Below are 17,434 nucleotides of genomic sequence, written 5' to 3'. Positions count from 1 at the left end.
CCTGCATGCAGCAGTGAAACACCAGGCGGCAGTGTGGCGTCGAGCACAAACAGCCTAACACCAGACCAACCCCTCTCGAGCGCCCGCTCCAGCTGTCAGCGCGAGAGACGATGGTGTCATAGCGTCTGCAGGGTCGCAAAGTTATAGTGAACCCTGGAGCGTCTGCAGCATCACTTGACGCCGCGCAGCTGTCACCTTGTTTTCTTTTCAAGCCTCTACAATCGCTCTCTCCACCGACTTGCTTGTTCGTATTGGAGGCGCATTGCATACACGACCGTCGCACAGCTGCACGCCAGACGCACGCGAAGCATCTCTAGCGGGGCATGGCGAAGGGTCCTGCAGTCGTAGTCGTCGCCAGGTACCGTCTCACCCAGCCTTCACGGCTCCACATTCCGCTTCTGTAGCTAACTTGCACTCAGACACGGCGCCCGCCTCGACGCTGCCGACAAGTCATGGCATCTTTCCTCACCCACGCCGTATGATCCGCCCCTCACGTACGGCGGCTGGTCGCAGGCAAAGGCCCTCGGCCAGCGCATAGCCGCCCTCCTCCATGAGCGAGACATGCAGCAGGCAGAAGACGCGAAGAGCGCGACCACCAACGACCCCGCCCATCTCGACTTTAGCAAGCTGAGCATCTCCAAAGACGGCAAGGCGCAAGGGCGGCCCAAGAAGAAGAAGCGCAAGATCATCATACACTCGAGTCCCTTCCTGCGATGCGTCCAGACCAGCACGGCGGTCGCAGCCGGCATCTCGCAATACCACTCGCCTACCACGCCACAGCTCAATGTGCCCACACCCCCCTCCAAAGACGCCAATGGCTCGCTGGGAGTCCCTTCGCCGAAAGCGCCGCGCACCAAGTCGACCTCGTCGCAGCCCCGAACCTTCGAGCCGCTCGCCGACCCCAATCTCGAGATACTGCCGCGACCCCATACAGGCCCTGAGAGGGTGCTCCTGCGCATCGACGCGTTCCTGGGCGAATGGCTGTCTCCCGAATACTACGCCGACATCACGGCCCCGCCAAACTCGACTATGATGGTAGCGGGCGCCAAAGCTGATCTGCTGCGGAGGGGCGACTACATCCAAGAACAGCCGAACCCGAACAGCAGTAAGGGCCACTTCCCAGGAGGTTGGATGGGGAACAAGTCAGGCACAAGCACACCGAATGGTGGTAGAGGAGCTGGCACTGCTATGAGCAGTCTGGCTCAGTTTGCGCCGCTTCGAGAGCGCTCCAGCAGTTACGCCGGCCCACTGGGTCTGGAACGAACACCATCGAAAGAAGCTACTGCACCACTGGCGATGCCAACTCAGACACCCAAGCCGACCGCGATACCCAACCGCGTCTACGAACCGCCGCATCCCTCCTACTCCGTCTCCCCAGCCGATCCGATACCGCGAGGCTACGTCGCGCACGCTCAAGAAGCCTGCGTCAAAGTAGACTTCCAATGGGACAGCATGCGTGCACCACAGAACTGGGGCGACGGCGGCGAGTACGGCGACGAATGGAGCACAATGCACAAGCGCTTCAGGAAAGGCCTTGCCGGCATGATGGAGTGGTATCGAGTCCACGGCACAGCGCCTCCAAAGGACCAGTTTCCTGGCTTCATGTTTAAGGAACCGCTGCGCCTAACGCCACCGCCTATGTCGCACACCAAGTCCGACCCCTTCCCCAACTTCAGCGATGATCCTACCGCGGATGAAGAGGAAGAGCTGGTTCTGATTCTGATTACTCATGGAGCAGGATGCAATGCGCTGCTCGGCGCCATGACGAACCAGCCTGTCTTGATGGATATAGGTCTGGCGTCGCTGTCCATGGCAGTCCGGAGAGATGAACCTAGGCAGACATCCGCACCAGCCACAATACACACGCGAAGACTTTCCGTAGCAGACCCCGGTATGTCAGATACCTACGACATAAAACTCTCGGCTTCAGTCGACCATCTGCGGCCTGGCGTTGACCCTTCGAAACCGCCATCTGTGCAGACGCAAACATCATCTCCGGCCATCGCAGCAAGTCCATCGTTGGAGTATCGACGAAGGTTCACAGGATCATCGACGACTAGCAGTCCACTTGATTCCCCCTTCTCGCTCGGCGAGCCGTACAGAAACTGGAACAGCTCACTGGGCGGCGTGCGACGGACGATGAGCTCGGGATCAAACTCGAGATTTGCGCAGAGTGCGACAAGCGGTGCTGCATCTCCATCAGGCGGATTGTGGTCAGGCGCAAGCACACCCGCCACAGAAGCCGACATGGTCCTCAACTTCTCAAACCAGCATCCACAGCCGCCAAAGTCGACTTCCGCTGCCGCAGTTGCCTCCAAATCCAAGAGCAACTCTATCGCACACTTGGATGGCGCGTCTGATGTGAGCAATCGCTTGACAAAACTCGATTCGAAAGAAGAGCGAGAAGTCAACGATAAACCGACTCCTCTAGTCAGTGCCCAGACGCGCAAACAGAGCGCTCCAAGTACTTCTGCTGGCGGTCTCTGGGGCGCCAAGGTAGCCCCAAAGGCCAACAACGGACTCTGGGGGCCGCCAAAGCTGGACGACGTTTACGAGCACAGTCATGGGCCTAAGCGGCGATGGACGGTCACGGAGAGGGAGGAGTAGTTCAGAAAGGGAAGTACTGAGCACCCTGGAGCCTACATCACGATGGAAACATGTCAAGTACGTGACCTAACGTCGACGTATGCTCTAGGGTATCCGTGTTTTCCCCCGAATGATGAGGGGTGTTGGTATGCTATTCGTATCTTCGGTATTCAGCGATGGGCTGTTGGGGTTATTACTGTGTTTCATTGATTCATGACTAGCATTTGTAGCGGCGGACTATGGCGTTTGATCAGCGAAGGCTACGGCTATGAATGGAATACCCTACTCAGGTGGGAACAATATCTATGAAACACGTGCATGTTGTTTGCCCATGACTGCGGTGCACTCGATCCAATATCGCGCTACGTTTGCCATGCTTCCAGGCCTGGGTTCCACCTTCAACGAGTGACGCAAGCCCACCTGGGCATCTCACGGGATCATCATCAGCTGCATTACCTACATACTGCAGGCACCAGTCCGAAAAGCCCATTCGGAACACGTAACTACCGCATCCGAGCTGCATACGCATATCGACACATGCATCTACATATCTTCACCTCTACCCCTCTATACAGTGTTCACAACTCGCCCTCCGCAGTGCACACGTTTGCACTCGCGACAACCGCGCTCGCCGCGGCAGACCAGCCCCAGCCGACAATTCTCGACCGTAGCCACCCCACCGTTCGTCTCCACCGCACCACGCTAAACCGATCACTCGCATTTGCGCGGGAACCGCAACGCGAGATCTGATAGGCAGTCGGCGGTCGGGCCGATACAATCAAGGCGGGCGCTTCACGCGCAGGCACAGTTAGCGCATTCGCGGTAAGGAAGGCTGGCTTGCATTGACAGTTGGGGAGTGGGCGAACTATTCACGCTTTATCCGTGAACAAGTCTGCTGCAAGGCGGTTTCCAAGCATGTCTGTCAAGTTAGTATCTTCTCTCCTCTTTCTCTCTCGCCCCGTTTCCCGCTCTGCCTGAACGTCCTGTCCTGGCTTTGTCGTGTGTGCTTGTGTTGCCCCTCGCATTCCTACCCCGCGGATTGTAACAAGGAGCTTTGGGCATAGTCATTTCGGCATAGCAGCATGGGGTTCAAGACACACAAGATGAAGAAGTCGAAGTCTGACCGCAAAACTAGTTGGGTTATGCTCGCTGAGAATGGCGGGTACACTCCTCTGCCTGGCGAACAGACACTATACCAGTCTCCTCCTCGAACCACCCTCTCGCTGCAGACTAGCCACCAGCGTAGTCCGAGCGAGTCCTACTCACAACAATGCAAGTCGGGCGTTGTATACCTCACAAATCGACGGGTACGTACATGTCACCCCCATTATGTGGAATTCGACTAACGTGACCACCAGATGATATACCTCCCCGTCGCCCCAACCCCCCAACTCCAATCCTTCGCCGTCCCCATCCTCAACGTAACCGATTCCCGCGTAACAGCTCCCTGGTTCGGCGCCAACAAATGGGAAGCCATCATCCAGCCCGTCCAAGGCGGCGGCATACCACCACAGCACGCCGAGCTCGACCTCGTCATGGAGTTCAAAGAGGGCGGCGCGTTCGACTTTGCGAGCATATTCGAGCGGTTAAAGGAGCGGTTACGGCAGGCTGTCGAGGTGGCGCGAGAGAGCGGCGGTGACGTGGAAGATGGAAGCAGAGGCGTTGGAGGCGTGAACATGAACAACGTACACCTGGAAGACCTACCCGCATACGAGGAGAGCAGACAACATGCCCGAGTACCGGATCCGCTTCCCAGTCCGCCGATGGACGGTTCTGCAGCGGGCGTAGGCGGTCCGGTCGTTGCGGCTCCCGTGCCGTCCAGTCCACAAGCATCGAGTCCGCTGTCGAGCCCGCGGACTCAACAAGAGCGCTTCGAGCCACCGTCGGATCCGCCGCCAGGCTATGAGGAGACCCAGCGTGGGAGCATTGTAGATGAGTTGGAGAGGCAGATGATGAATAATCCTTGGAAGGAAGATGAGGCGAGGCGGTGAAGAGGAACGTTGTCATGATTAGATGGGTGTGTTTGAGCAGGGCGTTCGGGGTCGTCGGCTTCACATGGCCGCATGGATTATTATCATATTATTCTTGATACTCCACTTTGTCTGAGTTACTGAAGAGTATAGATTGTGATTTGTTGAGTATGGCTGCTCTCGCGAATGCCGTGTCTGCATCTCAACACCTACACATCCACTGCTTCGTGTCACAAAGCATCTTCCGTCAGCATCAGCAACACGATAGCCAGCACCGCAGAACCGCACATGACGAGCAAACTTCCCACACTGACATGTGAAGCACCCCAAATCGCCCGCAAAGTCGACATCTGGAAGCATGTGAAAGCTAGCTTCCCCCGGAACGGATGACGCGCCCCACAGACGCGCTAACCGGAAGCGCAACGTACCTCGGCGATTCGCATGCGAATGACCTAATGCTTGCCGCGACCGAACGGTAGTGCTGCTTCATATACTTCACGCCAGAGCTTGTTCTTCAGCTTTCCCTTTACACAGCTTCTATATCGACGACAGTACTCAATATGGCCAATCAAGCTCCTAACAAAGGTATGTTGGGCGAGAGTAGAAGAAGTGGCGTTGGTGAATGATGGATGAGTTAGCTGACGGTTATACAGTTCAAGAACGCCTTACGCAGGTCGAGGGCCATCTCATGGGTGGAAGTGGAAGTCCTGGGGCTGCGGGCTCCAAGGGAAAGAAGGGGTTGTTGGAGAAGAAGGCTGATGACGTGAGTTACACATCTTGTCTTTGAGCGATGCGACGGCGACTGCTGGATCAGCTCAACGTCCTTCCAGCTGAAGACTCGTTACTGTCACCGAACCACCATACTGACTACCATCTCCTAGATCGTCATAACCTGCGCCCTCCGCACTGCCTTCACCAAGGGCGGAAAAGGCGGCTTCAAAGACACGCAAGCCTCGGACCTCCTCCACGGCGCCTACAAAGCGCTCCTCCAACGCTCCGGCATCGACCCCAACCTCGTCGAAGACATCGCCGTCGGCGCCGTCCTCGCCCCAGGAGGCGGCGCAACCGAATTCCGCGCTGCCGCCCTCGCCGCCGGCTTCCCAACCACAACAGCCGTCAAATCGCTGAACCGACAATGCTCCTCCGGCCTACAAGCCTGCGTCGATATCGCCAACGCTATCAAGAGCGGCATGATCGAAATCGGCATCGGCGCTGGCGCAGAAAGCATGAGCACACAGTACGGTCCCGGCGCCGTCTCTGAGTTCTCCGAACTCCTCGAGTCGCACAAGGAGTCTGCGAACTGCAAAGTCCCCATGGGCGTCCTCTCCGAGCAAATGGCCAAAGCGAAGAACATCCCCCGTTCCGAGCAAGACGCCTTCGCTGCATCCTCCTTCCAGAAAGCCGTCGAAGCCCAGAAGCAAGGGCTGTTCGACGAGGAAATTGCACCTCTCCAGGTCAAATGGACAGACCCCAAGACACAAGAAGAACAAACCATCACCGTATCCAAGGACGACGGCGTCCGACAAGGCATAACCGCCGAATCGCTCGGTAAAATCCGCCCCGCCTTCTCCAAAGACGGATCCATCCACGCAGGCAACGCCTCGCAAATCTCCGACGGCGCCGCCGCCGTGCTCCTCATGAAACGCAGCACCGCCCAGCGCCTCAACCAGCCCATCATCGGAAAGTTCGTGCAAGCCTCCATCGTCGGCGTCCCGCCGCTCATGATGGGCGTGGGCCCCGCTGCTGCTATCCCTGTTGTGCTCGAGAAGACTGGTCTCGATAAGCAGGATGTAGATATCTGGGAGATTAACGAGGCGTTTGCTAGTCAGTGTCTTTACTGCATTAACGAGTTGGGGCTGGATGTTAAGAAGGTTAATCCCAAGGGTGGTGCGATTGCGTTTGGGCATCCGCTTGGTGTGACGGGTGCGAGGCAGGTTAGTACGCTGCTGACGGAGTTGAGGAGGACGGGCAAGAGTGTGGGTGTCACTAGTATGTGTATTGGTACCGGTATGGGTATGGCTGCTGTTTGGGTTGCGGAGTAGGATGGTAAAGTAAGGATTAGGTTGAATGTACGTTGATTACATGATGGTATGATGGGTAAAATGTTATGTACTGTGAATGATATATACAAGAATCGTTGATCGTCCTTCTTCTTCTTCTTCAATAATGCTCCGCTCGTTTGAGATGATGTCTGCAGTAACTTCTGCGTCAGTTCCTTATGCCTCAACTGCCAACACTGCGTTTACTCGAAACGTCACTCCTGCTCTCTCTCACCTCGACATAGAGGAATGGCGCTGTGTCGTAGTATGCTCTCTCTCCCTCTTCACGCGGGGGTGTCTTCTCGTCTCCGGCCTTGCGTTCGATTCCCATGCTGCCGCGGATCTGACTCAACCCTCCGAGGTCTGTATTTAGAATATCAACGTGCTTCCCAGCACGCCTCCCCCACCCTTCAACCAGCATCAATAGTATATTCGTACGGCAAATCCCCCTCACTGGGGTTAGGATGCAAGCGAATCACACTGCCTCCACTCTCCAGCGAACTCTCGCTCGAATTGGGCAACAGAGTGCTCGGGCTTCTGCGCGGCCTTTCACGGACTATGACAGAGCCTGTCTCCGACCCAGAATCCGCATGCGAGCGTTGCGAGGGCGTACGCGGTGTACCGTAGAGGGTGGAACTGCGCTGTTGTTGGCGCGACGGAGCGGTGCGGACGGTTTGCGGGGAATGCGTAGTCGAATTACTATCAGCGGATAGTAGGGAACTGTTGAAGGAGGACAGCGAAGCTTGGCGCTCGAGCTGCGGTGTGCGGTAGGGGAGTTGGGAGTGCGAGGAGATGCTCGTTTCGGAGCTTGATTCTGTGGGCGCAAGACTGCGTGTGTCGGATTCAATGTCCTGGGCGCGGGCTTCCTCGATGACGCCCGCGTCGACTTCTGTCATGCCGTTCAGGATCTCTGCGAAAGTGGCCATGGTGTCGCGGAATTGTGTCTCGGTTAGGCTTGCTGTGGAGAAGCGTGCGTATTCGTATTGCGCGAGGAATGTGGCGCCGAGAGACGGTGGGTTGAGCAGCCCGAATTCTGCGAGCCGCGCGAGGTATTCGCGTAGGCCCATTGCGCGTGGGCGCTGGAGGAGGGTCACGATGCGCGCGTCTGGGAGAGGCGGCGCGTTGTCGGGGTATTGTTGGGCGCTTTCTTCGAGGGCTGGGTCGGGCGGTGCGAGGGAGACGGCTTTCGCTTCGATGAGGTTCGGTAGTTCGCAGATGACGCCCCAGTACTGGAGGTTTGGCAGATCAGGCGACGAAGGTGACGCCCAGCCTGGATGCGAGACGTTGCCCCAAGGCGGCGAGTTCGCAGACACGGGTATGATTGTCGCATCCGGCGCATGGTGATGGTGATGATGGCCTTTCTTCTTGTTCGCCTTGTGCTTCTCCCTTCTGCTCTCCGCAGTGTTTGGTCGTGATTCCTCGCCCTTCTCTTCATCCACGTCGACTTCGCCGCGAACGTCCCTCGGCCTGCTGTCCCACGCAATGACCGCGCTCCTCTTAAAATGCTTGACAATCATCCATCGCACACCCTTGCCCACCTCTCCTTCCTCGATCGGCACATAGCTCTTGGGTATCGCCGCAAGCACAGTCCTATTCGTGTAGATGCGCGTCGAGTAGATCAACAGGACAATCAGACAGGTCAACAGGTAGACGCCTCCAATGACAAACAGCTTCTGGAGCTCTTTGGATTTGATCGATTGGTATATTGTGTCGGCGGGCGTAACGGCGAGGAGCAGGAGCAGGATTATAAGAAGGGTGGTGTACGTGGTCGAGTACCAGATGCGGAAGAGAGGAATGCGCATGGCGGCGGCGGTCGTAAGGGCTAGGCGTAAGGAATGTAGGCATCGGTCTGAGGATATTACAAATTAGAGCTAGAGAAGTGAAGTGTGGCTACATGGCCTGGCTGCGCTGAGGATGCAGCTATGCGCTCATGGTGGCTGCTGGTGAAAGGAGGGAAGGCGCGCCATGCTACTGACGCAAACGGCATGCATGACGCACGGTCCACGTGTTTGCATCTCGTTTCCCACACAATCAGCGACTACCCTCTAAATTCCAGGGAGCTTTTCTTGAAAATGAATCCACTGACTTACAGCAGTACGCATGACCTGTATCTTTTACTCTGGCACTTTCTTCGTTTCTCTTTGCCCCTCTACATCCATACACCAGCCAGCGCAGAAACGCCGTTCCTCCATCGATACCTTCGACCGTGACGTAGCATAAACGCTCGGAGAATTACCACACCACCCCTTTCAAGGAATTAATCGAACACCGACTCCTCGACAAAGTATGACTCCCGGAACAGACCTCCTGAAGCAACATTGCCTTCGAATTTTATACACACATGTTCTAATACTAATGCAAACTTCAGCGCGCATGTTCAGTTTCTTCCTTGTATGAGCCTCCTTGTACAGACGTTTCGAAACATCAAAGACTAGGATCCGATATCTGACCAAGCGGTCTATGCTCGCTAGCTGAGACACGCAACAACTCAAGCCGCCTCTAACGCCTGAACTCAATGGACTTCATGATGGAACGTGGGATGTCTCAGGAGCTTGGTACTTCCCTGACGCTTTATTCGCCAAGGTTATCAGGTTTGTACCAAGTTTTTTAACCACGTCTTCATCCTGCTGCCCAAAATGTGGTTCAACTCTTCCAGGTACTGTATAGCGCTAACTTTCCCTTATCTTTCACGGCCATGCACTTTCGCAAGGGCTTCTGAAGGTTAGGCGTACAGCCCCAAACCGGCGTGCGTTGGTCTGCACAGTGTTTCTTATTCACTTTTTCGTTTGTCTCCTGATTCTTCACAAGTCCAGCGTCACATCTTGATTTCTTCATTCTTCATATTTTCAGTCATATCCTACTTCATCGCATCGTCTTGCTTAGTAGCTACGTTGAACGGTAGGTTCACTGGAGAGCTAATGATAGAAGCTATCATATGGATGACTTCGCGAACCTGTGGCTTCGAACCAAGACTACCTATGAATACACCACAACACGGTTTCGGACTGCGGTAGTCCCCGGGCTACCGTGTAGTCAATCTTCGACCAAACCTGGACCGCTCGTAAACGCCACACAGAACGAGCTAAATGGATACCCTTCCACAAAGCTTTCGAGCTACGCGGCACGCCGTTTGCCCTTTTCGACAAACCCGACCGAAGGCCTCACGCGCTAAGACGTGATGGAGCCCCGCAGGACAAAGAGGAACAGGCAGGAAAGGAATTCACTCTATTGAATTTCACTTCCTAAGCACTGGCTTTCACAATATTGTCCGAGCTCTGGGGCGATCGAAGAGCTTGGCTCCGCAACCAAGGTCCCCGATCTCTTCCCATTTCGCTCAACCCGACCCCGAGTTACACCTTCACCATAAACACCAGATTCAGCCCCGTATACGTCCACCTTTTCGCTTTCCAGCAAACACTTCGACCACTGAAGCGCTACATCGACCCACGTTCAGACGCCGCAGCGGGCTACCGACTTCGTAGCCGGGTACCTCCTCTTCTACCCCGAAACTTTGCACAGCGCCTCCACTGTTGTGCTTTCGACCACCCATACCACTAAGGCGAACCCAGTCAGGAGGAAACACATAGCATATCCACATCATCGCACTCTCTCGCGCGCGCTCAATCTAGCCACCGCCTTCATGAGCGACAATGGCCGCGCGTACCATACAACAGAAGGCTACACATGACCGTCGCTGGGTTCGTCTACCACTTCTATCACAACCAGCAGTTCAAGACGATAGTCCAGACCTCTTCTAGCCTTGAGAACATGGAGCAAGATGGCTTGTTCAAAGTAGGAGTATGACCCAAGCATAGTATCGCTGGTGCAAATAGGTATCCAGCAGCGACGGTCATACTTCTCGGGTGGGCAGTCAATGATCACATGCAGTCACGTCACATCAAGGGTGAAGAAGGCTATTATGATCATGATAACATTACTGCCTAACCTGTTTCAAGGCCAAGGGTCATGTACACATACACGATGGATGCTTTGAAGCACTTCCATCGATGAGAGCTCTGGTGTCATATCGTCAACCTTCTCGAGCTCCCGGTGCGAGCTTTTACGGTCGCACTGTCCGAACGTCCTCGCGTTCCTTCCTCCGCCCGTTGTAGCAATCTTTGGGACCATCCCCTCACGCCGCCCGCCGACGTGTTCGTACCCGTAAATGGAAAGAGAAGAGAGTAAAAAGCCTTCGTGACCCGGATTAAGAGAGGTTGAAGGCACCCCGCGTGCAGATGTCTAATCGTGTCGAGGGTAATTTGGAGTTTTGAAAAGGCATGAAGAAGGAAATGCCGCCCACCGTAACACCATGCAATGCCGCAAAAAATGACAAGTTAGAAGGAAAGGTCCAAGTCGTAGCCATGTCACCGGTTAAGGTGTGTGGTCAAGGCTCTTTGAGGCCGGATCCTGGGAAGAAAGAGTGCTCATGACTTGCGGAAGTCCGACAAGACAGGGTAGATGAGCTCGAAAGCCTGGTAGATCTCCTCACGGACCTTGGCACCAGTGAGGACGATCTTGCCAGATACGAAGATCAAGAGGACAATTCTCGGCTTCATCATACGGTAGATGAGACCAGGGAAGAGCTCAGGCTCGTAGGAAGAGAAAGTGTGATGGCGAGATGCAAGACCCTCGAGACGAATGGGGAAGCGAATGTCGCAGGAGCCAACGATGTTCTGAATCTTGAAGTCCTATGGTGACGTTAGCATTGAATCATACGTACTTAGTCCGATGCGACGTACGGTGAACTTAGCGCTGAACCCGAGCTTCTGGATAATCCGCGCATATTTGCGGGAAGCGAGGCGGCTGTCGTCTTCAGACTTGGCACCGGTTACAACCATCTTTCCACTCGCAAAGACCAAGGCCGTCGTCTTCGGCTCGCGAATACGCATGATCACGGCAGCGAAACGCTTGGGGTTGTATTCGGCATTGCGGGCGTGAAGAGCGATGGTCTTAAGATCGAGGCGAGCGGACAGGTTGACGGTAGCGACAATGTTCTGGAGAGTAGGCACGATACCAGAGGGCACTTGACCGTTCTGAGTATCAGGAGTAGCCGCTGGGGTCGCAACACCGTTCGCGTTGTCGGCAACCTGCTGAGTGTTCTGCTCGGCGGTTGGCGCACTCAGGTCGAGGTTCGCGCCCTGGGGGTACGAGAGAGATCCAGGAGCGACGAACTGAGAGCCAACGTTAGAACAATTTGACAAATGGGAGACATCACAAGAGCTTACCGTCTGAGCCTGGGCGGCGGTGGACGGGTGAGAAGTGAGAGAGTTGGGATCCATGATGAAGTTATTGATTGGATTTGGAGTGATAGACTCTTGAGGAGAGCGGTATCTTGACAGACTGCGCAGGTCAGAGTGTGTTCTAGAGCGGCAGCGACGGTCAAGTCGGCGGACTACGAGATCGCGAGGTATAGAGCGAGGTCGGTCGACACCGGAGGGGTGTGTCTATGAGATAGGTGGAGACGGTACCGGAGGCAGGAGAGCTACAAGCGAATGTGTCCCTCGCGTACGTTGACAAGTATGCCGTCGAGTGGTGCTGTCACAGTGGACGGCGGGTTAGTGTGTAGATTAAGTGACCAAAAGCGTAGCCAGCAAGCCTTTGGCGGGGTAAGTCGAGATTGCGACTGAGGATGAGGCTGCTGTTGGGCTGTCGCAGGCTGAATATAGCTAGCGCCGATCGCGACCTCTGAGAGAGTGGATATGTGCGAATATGGCACACCGGGATTTCTGAGTCGCAGTATTAGAGAGCGCGCAGTTGAAAAGGTGAGTTTTCGATCTGCGGCGATGGTGGAGTAGAGAGTTGAGGTGTTGCGACAACGGCGGGCTCGGCGGAAATCTCGTTAAAAAGTTGGGGGGGAGGCCGAGTACTTATAGTAGTGGCTGCCTGCGTGCCAAGCCGTTAGCGCCCCGCTACGTCGCAGGGACCGGGCGGCGATTGGGGCTTAGCCTCAGATTCCCGGTAGCGAGAAGATTCTGCTGTGAGTAAAAGGGGCTCCCAGCGTCATGCGCAACCGTTTCCCTTCACTCCCCCAGCTTCACCCCGCATATGCGACGCTGCAATCACTGAGCCAGCTTGCTTGTGTCGACTGCAGCGCTGCCGACAGCCTCTCCGCGACACTGGAAGGTGCAGCGCGCATGTTGCTGCCTTACTGATGTGCGCAGGTCGGCCGGTGCCTTCCCTCGTTACCAGCGATGACGACGCACTGACCCGGATTGAGCGATGGCCCAAATCCAGCCCGTCCACTCGACCCCGTCGCCTCACTTGCCGCACTCTGGCCACCAGCAACGGCGCAGAACGAAGAGAAAAACTCATCGCGACACCTTTCCTTGGACCCCGTGGATTCTGCTGGTTGAGTTGCCGCCCTTTGAAAGGCGTGCGACGACCTGAGACACTTGCGGTACGCTGCGCCTCCCCCGGGCCTGTTTAGGCACGCACCCTGTGAAAGTGCAAACAATAGAACACGCAATCACGGCGACAACAAAGAACTTGATGGGCGAAGGACGGCCGCATGCGAGATTGTGATCCGGGGATGATCGTGGAGGCATTGGGAGGGTGCAGCCTGGTGCACGACTTTTTGGGTGTTGCATGGATCGTCGGCCTATGACTCACGCCCGCCCTCACCGGAAACCGACACATCTCCCCTTGCCATCAGCCTCCGCCTCCGCGTTGCTTTTGTAGTCTGGACCCCATTTACACGTGTCTTCAACCCTGGAGTAGTTTGGTGCTGAGCCAGTTGTCGACAGTGACAGGGTCTTCACGCAGGTATAGTCAAGTGGGTCTTATCAGTTGATTGCGTGTCTAGTGAGCAAGTATATGTGTGAGTGAGCTTTCACTTTATTCCAGTATTGACTTCTTTTTGCATACAAAAGTAGTGAAATTACTATGTTTGCTACTGCGCCTAGTGAATTATGCCCTCAGACGCCTGTCATTGAATGATGCTTCTATTGAGATCTATCATGCATCGAGCTACCCAACATGTGGACTTCCATTTAAACAGAATGATGAATCTTTGTGACCTATGGGCTGCCAGATATCCCATCTTTGGAAGCCTGAGTTGCAGTTTACATTGGAATGCCTAACAGAGAAGGTGCACGATTTAAGTGTAGACCCCGAGTATATCTTATCAGAACGAGCACATTCTTACCGACTGCGATCACGAAATGTGGATTGATGGCGGGGATCGATGACTAAGGCAACCTGGGAACGGCGACAGTCGGCGCATCTAGACACGCCCGCGAACCAGTCCCAGCCCCCTCCAAATTTACCACTGCACGAAGATCACAGCAACTCACGTCAGCGTGGCCTTGTGACGTCTCTTGATGAAAGGGACGCGTTTTTAGTCCTAAAAACTCTGGCTACGATGACTATCCTACCTACAGAGCAATTCGCATGACGCGCCGGACGTTGTTGCCAACCAGCAGCACGCGACGGAAATCAAATGCAGTACGAAACTAAGAAAACAGACGACCTAATGACCTCCCCCGGCGATCTCAAGGTCTCAGCTTCGGGACCCTGCAACGCCATGCCTCTCACAACACCCTCTTCTTGAATTGAACGATGGGACCTTCACGAAGCGAGATGTACGCGTCCCTCAACTGGAAGTGACCAGGGTTCCTTTGGCCCCAGCCAAGATCGGGGCGGCCTTCTCCCACGTTCTGTCCAGGAGCCTGACGCACGTCGTATCTCCAGAGGGTTCTACCAACGATCATGCAGAGTTGTACCATCGCCATCTTTTGACCTAGGCAACTACCGACGCCCTTGGAGAAAGGATGGAACGATCGCTTCAGATGGTTCACCTCCTCTTGTGTGTTGGTGTCCGAGACTATCCATCTATCTGGGCGGAAGGTGTTATAATCGCCCCAAAGAGCTTCATTTCGACCGAGCGACCACTTCGGAACACCAATTATGATGCCACCAGGAAGGTGTTCACCAGCGATCATGATGCCACCCGGAAGGACGGTGCGTTCAAGCTCACTTGGGCCAGCCGGTGAGAGGCGCAAGGACTCGTATACCGCTGCTCGGAGATACTCGCACTTAGCCATTAGATCGGGAGCTGAGCCGATCTCTTCGACATCGTTGAAATTGTCCCTGATCTCATGAACGAGCTTTGTGTAGACCTTGGGATTGCGAGTAATGAAGAAGAAGAGCGCGGTTACTGTTGCACTGGTTGTATCCGAGCCAGCAACTGTGAGCAAGTTTGCATCGGCAATCAGATTGTCGGTACTCAGCGCGTAATCACCCGTCTCTGGATCCTTCGCCGTGCATAGAAAGTGGAACATGTCTTCTCGAGCAACTGGACGTTTCTCGGCCTCATTCCTCCGCTCGGATTCGATTCGGCTTTTGGCCAGACCTTCCGTAAAGGCGAAATAAGCTTTGATCTCCTTCGGGGTGATGAGCTTCATCAACGAATCTAGGCCGCGAGGCTTCAGCCAAAGCAACAAGCTTCGGAACGGGGACTTGGCGAGCTACGGCGGTCAGCGCGACGACGTTCGACGGAGAGGGGTGGCGACTTACGGGATTGTAAAAGCGCAAGTATCTGGTAATGTTGTGTGGGATACTCTTCAGGTCATTCGACCCTGGCTCCTTAGTGTTGTTGGAGCTGCCGAAGCAGATGTCGCCAAACATGTCGAACAACAAGTAGTCAGCCCACTTGGTTAGATTCTGTGGTCCAGACCACCCCTCACCACCGAAGGTCTCACCCGGCAGTAATTCGTTCCATCGATCGACATGTCTAGCTACGAAGGGCACGGTAGCTTTGACGGATTGCTCAGTAAACGCCAAAGAAAGAGCCTTTCTCCTTCGAGCATGCACCTCTACATCCGTACAGCCTAGTGTGTTTAGGTCATGTTTGTTCCGTCTCCAGACCTCATAGAATGGGGACTTTTTGACGTTGGCTTTGTGACCAAACATGGCGTTGTAAGCTTCCGGGGTCTGGAAGAGTAGGAGATTGGGAGTTGCCCGGAACTTGTCGCCTGCACGCAACATTAACGACATGGCTTCAAGGGTCGAAGCCTGACACACGTACCATAGATCTGGAACTGCCTCCAAGACCAGATGTGGCGGTCTCCTTTACAGGCATGGTAGAAAGAGGGTATGCCGGAGATGCGAGCAAAGAACGGTCCCGGCTGCTTTGCGAGAGGGTGAAACCATAGGTTGTATATCGCAGAGTACACGAGCTGTTCCATGTAAGTTGAGACCGTGTATTAATGTAGAGTATACTGACATAGATGGCAGCTACGCCAAGAACGAGCGGTGCGGAGACAATCATGTTGGAGGGTTCTGATAAATTGTAACGGTCGATACTGCGGAAATCAAGACTCCATGACACTGAACTTTATATCTTGCCGCTCCGAGCCTTCTCAACGGCCTCCAGGGCTTCCGCAAACCCCGCGAGCCACGCTCGAACCGCCTGGGCACACTATCTCGTCCCTCAATCTCCACCTCAGACGGCCCGCCACCATACCAAGATGAAGCTTTCCCATGCGCCTTTTGCACAATTTAGCACAATCTGTCGCGACGTGTCGGGCGTGCCTTCCATCTGACCACCACTCACTCCTTCGACTTCTTTTTATGTCTTCAACGCAGCCCCAACCCGCTACTTTCGACATACACCCGATGCCATACCATCCCAACTGAGAAAGGCCATCGCTATCAACAATCACCCGAGCATATTGGGCGAACTAGTGCTATATCAGCGGGGCGGGGTTTGACAGTGCGGAAGCCCTCAACGCCACAATTCAATACACCCGTACGCACATGGCCCCAAGCCAACGGTGGTTTAAGACGTCCCGTCGTCTTGCTTTTGGCGAGGTTATAAGCGCGATGTATGTTTTGAGTATAATGTCAAACTGCACGTAAGCGGATGTGGCTATGATAGTCCTTCTTCAAGATTAAGTCTCATCGCGGCACATTGGGTTGTGGGGTTTGCAGTCATCCAGCGTTCGCTCAGCTTCAAGTCGCCGACCCCGACGACGACCAAGTTATACTCATTTTGTAGCTCGGGCGCCTAATGAAGGGGCTCATCTTGGGGGCCACCTCATACACCGGACACGCCTGGGTCCTACATCGACGTTAGGTCACCTAATTTGCATGTCTCCATGATGATGTGCAGACCCATTCAATTTTTTCCTAGGTTGATTTACTATCATCAGTTATAGGGAGAATAAGGTCCTTCGCCAAGTCAACTCCAATCTCGCGCTATAACGTTCGCTACGCCTATGGGCCATTCGCACTGGACAACCTCTCCGGTCGCATTATGGCACCACGCGACAGATAAAGAATGCAGCACTCCGGCACAGTCGATAAAACGAGAGGATTTTCGCATGCGAGCGTTTTCTATTGGACCATGGATGAGTTATGCCCAAGCACTCGGTACGGGATAAATACGGCTCCAGGTTCAACATCCAACGGGCGGCTCGCGCCTGCGCTAAGACCAGCCCCAATGGTCGCACAGCCCCGCCCCCACAACAACGATCCTACCGGGAAGGAAAGGGCAACCCACAGCTTAACTAAGAGCTAACGTACTTACTATCTGCACGAATTCGGACATACCGAGAACAGCCTCACATATGAGGATTTTGATCCTGCTCGCTTATGCATGGGGCCGAAACCAAAACCCCGTTTGATTGCGGCGTTATGTGATACCGCGTCCCCGGTATAATCAGCTTACTTACTATAGACTCGCGCCATGGCACGGCAAATGGGAGGCATAACTTGTTACATCGTCGGGCTGTCAATACTCGAATAGTACTCTTCCCCGTACGCAGATGGAGAACCGCATTTTCACGACCAGTAAATGGCACGGTCTTATCGAAAGAGCAAGGGAAACGCCATGCTTGC

The 17,434-nt window shown here is 54.8% G+C and overlaps 6 protein-coding genes across 6 annotated transcripts; 3 read left to right on the top strand and 3 right to left on the bottom strand.

Annotated features, from left to right (window-relative positions):
* Positions 1-323: 323 nt before the first annotated feature.
* On the top strand, positions 324-2,607 carry J4E78_006709 (uncharacterized protein; the record flags this gene model as incomplete). The annotated part of the gene is made up of 2 exons (XM_049367319.1): positions 324-358; positions 420-2,607. The coding sequence occupies 2 exons, from the start codon at positions 324-326 to the stop codon at positions 2,605-2,607; spliced, it is 2,223 nt and encodes a 740-aa protein (XP_049221066.1).
* A 1,121-nt stretch (positions 2,608-3,728) lies between these two features.
* Positions 3,729-4,577, top strand: J4E78_006708 (uncharacterized protein; the record flags this gene model as incomplete). Its single annotated transcript, XM_049367318.1, has 2 exons — positions 3,729-3,893; positions 3,945-4,577. The coding sequence occupies 2 exons, from the start codon at positions 3,729-3,731 to the stop codon at positions 4,575-4,577; spliced, it is 798 nt and encodes a 265-aa protein (XP_049221065.1).
* Positions 4,578-5,116: 539 nt separating this feature from the next.
* On the top strand, positions 5,117-6,598 carry J4E78_006707 (uncharacterized protein; the record flags this gene model as incomplete). Its single annotated transcript, XM_049367317.1, has 3 exons — positions 5,117-5,141; positions 5,210-5,319; positions 5,438-6,598. 3 exons carry the CDS (start codon positions 5,117-5,119, stop codon positions 6,596-6,598), a joined length of 1,296 nt encoding a protein of 431 aa, XP_049221064.1.
* A 407-nt stretch (positions 6,599-7,005) lies between these two features.
* Positions 7,006-8,397, bottom strand: J4E78_006706 (uncharacterized protein; the record flags this gene model as incomplete). Its single annotated transcript, XM_049367316.1, has 1 exon — positions 7,006-8,397. One exon carries the CDS (start codon positions 8,395-8,397, stop codon positions 7,006-7,008), a length of 1,392 nt encoding a protein of 463 aa, XP_049221063.1.
* Positions 8,398-11,019: 2,622 nt separating this feature from the next.
* J4E78_006705 (uncharacterized protein) lies at positions 11,020-11,874 on the bottom strand (the record flags this gene model as incomplete). Its single annotated transcript, XM_049367315.1, has 3 exons — positions 11,020-11,283; positions 11,335-11,766; positions 11,821-11,874. 3 exons carry the CDS (start codon positions 11,872-11,874, stop codon positions 11,020-11,022), a joined length of 750 nt encoding a protein of 249 aa, XP_049221062.1.
* Positions 11,875-14,124: 2,250 nt separating this feature from the next.
* J4E78_006704 (uncharacterized protein) lies at positions 14,125-15,674 on the bottom strand (the record flags this gene model as incomplete). The annotated part of the gene is given in 3 exon segments (XM_049367314.1): positions 14,125-15,060; positions 15,110-15,607; positions 15,621-15,674. 3 exon segments carry the CDS (start codon positions 15,672-15,674, stop codon positions 14,125-14,127), a joined length of 1,488 nt encoding a protein of 495 aa, XP_049221061.1.
* Between the last annotated feature and the right edge of the window lie 1,760 nt (positions 15,675-17,434).

Source organism: Alternaria triticimaculans (genome assembly GCF_023758025.1).
Source record: "Alternaria triticimaculans strain BMP 0046 chromosome Unknown scaffold_9, whole genome shotgun sequence".
Classification (NCBI taxonomy): Eukaryota; Fungi; Ascomycota; class Dothideomycetes; order Pleosporales; family Pleosporaceae; genus Alternaria; species Alternaria triticimaculans.
This window is presented reverse-complemented; position numbering and strand designations above follow the sequence as displayed.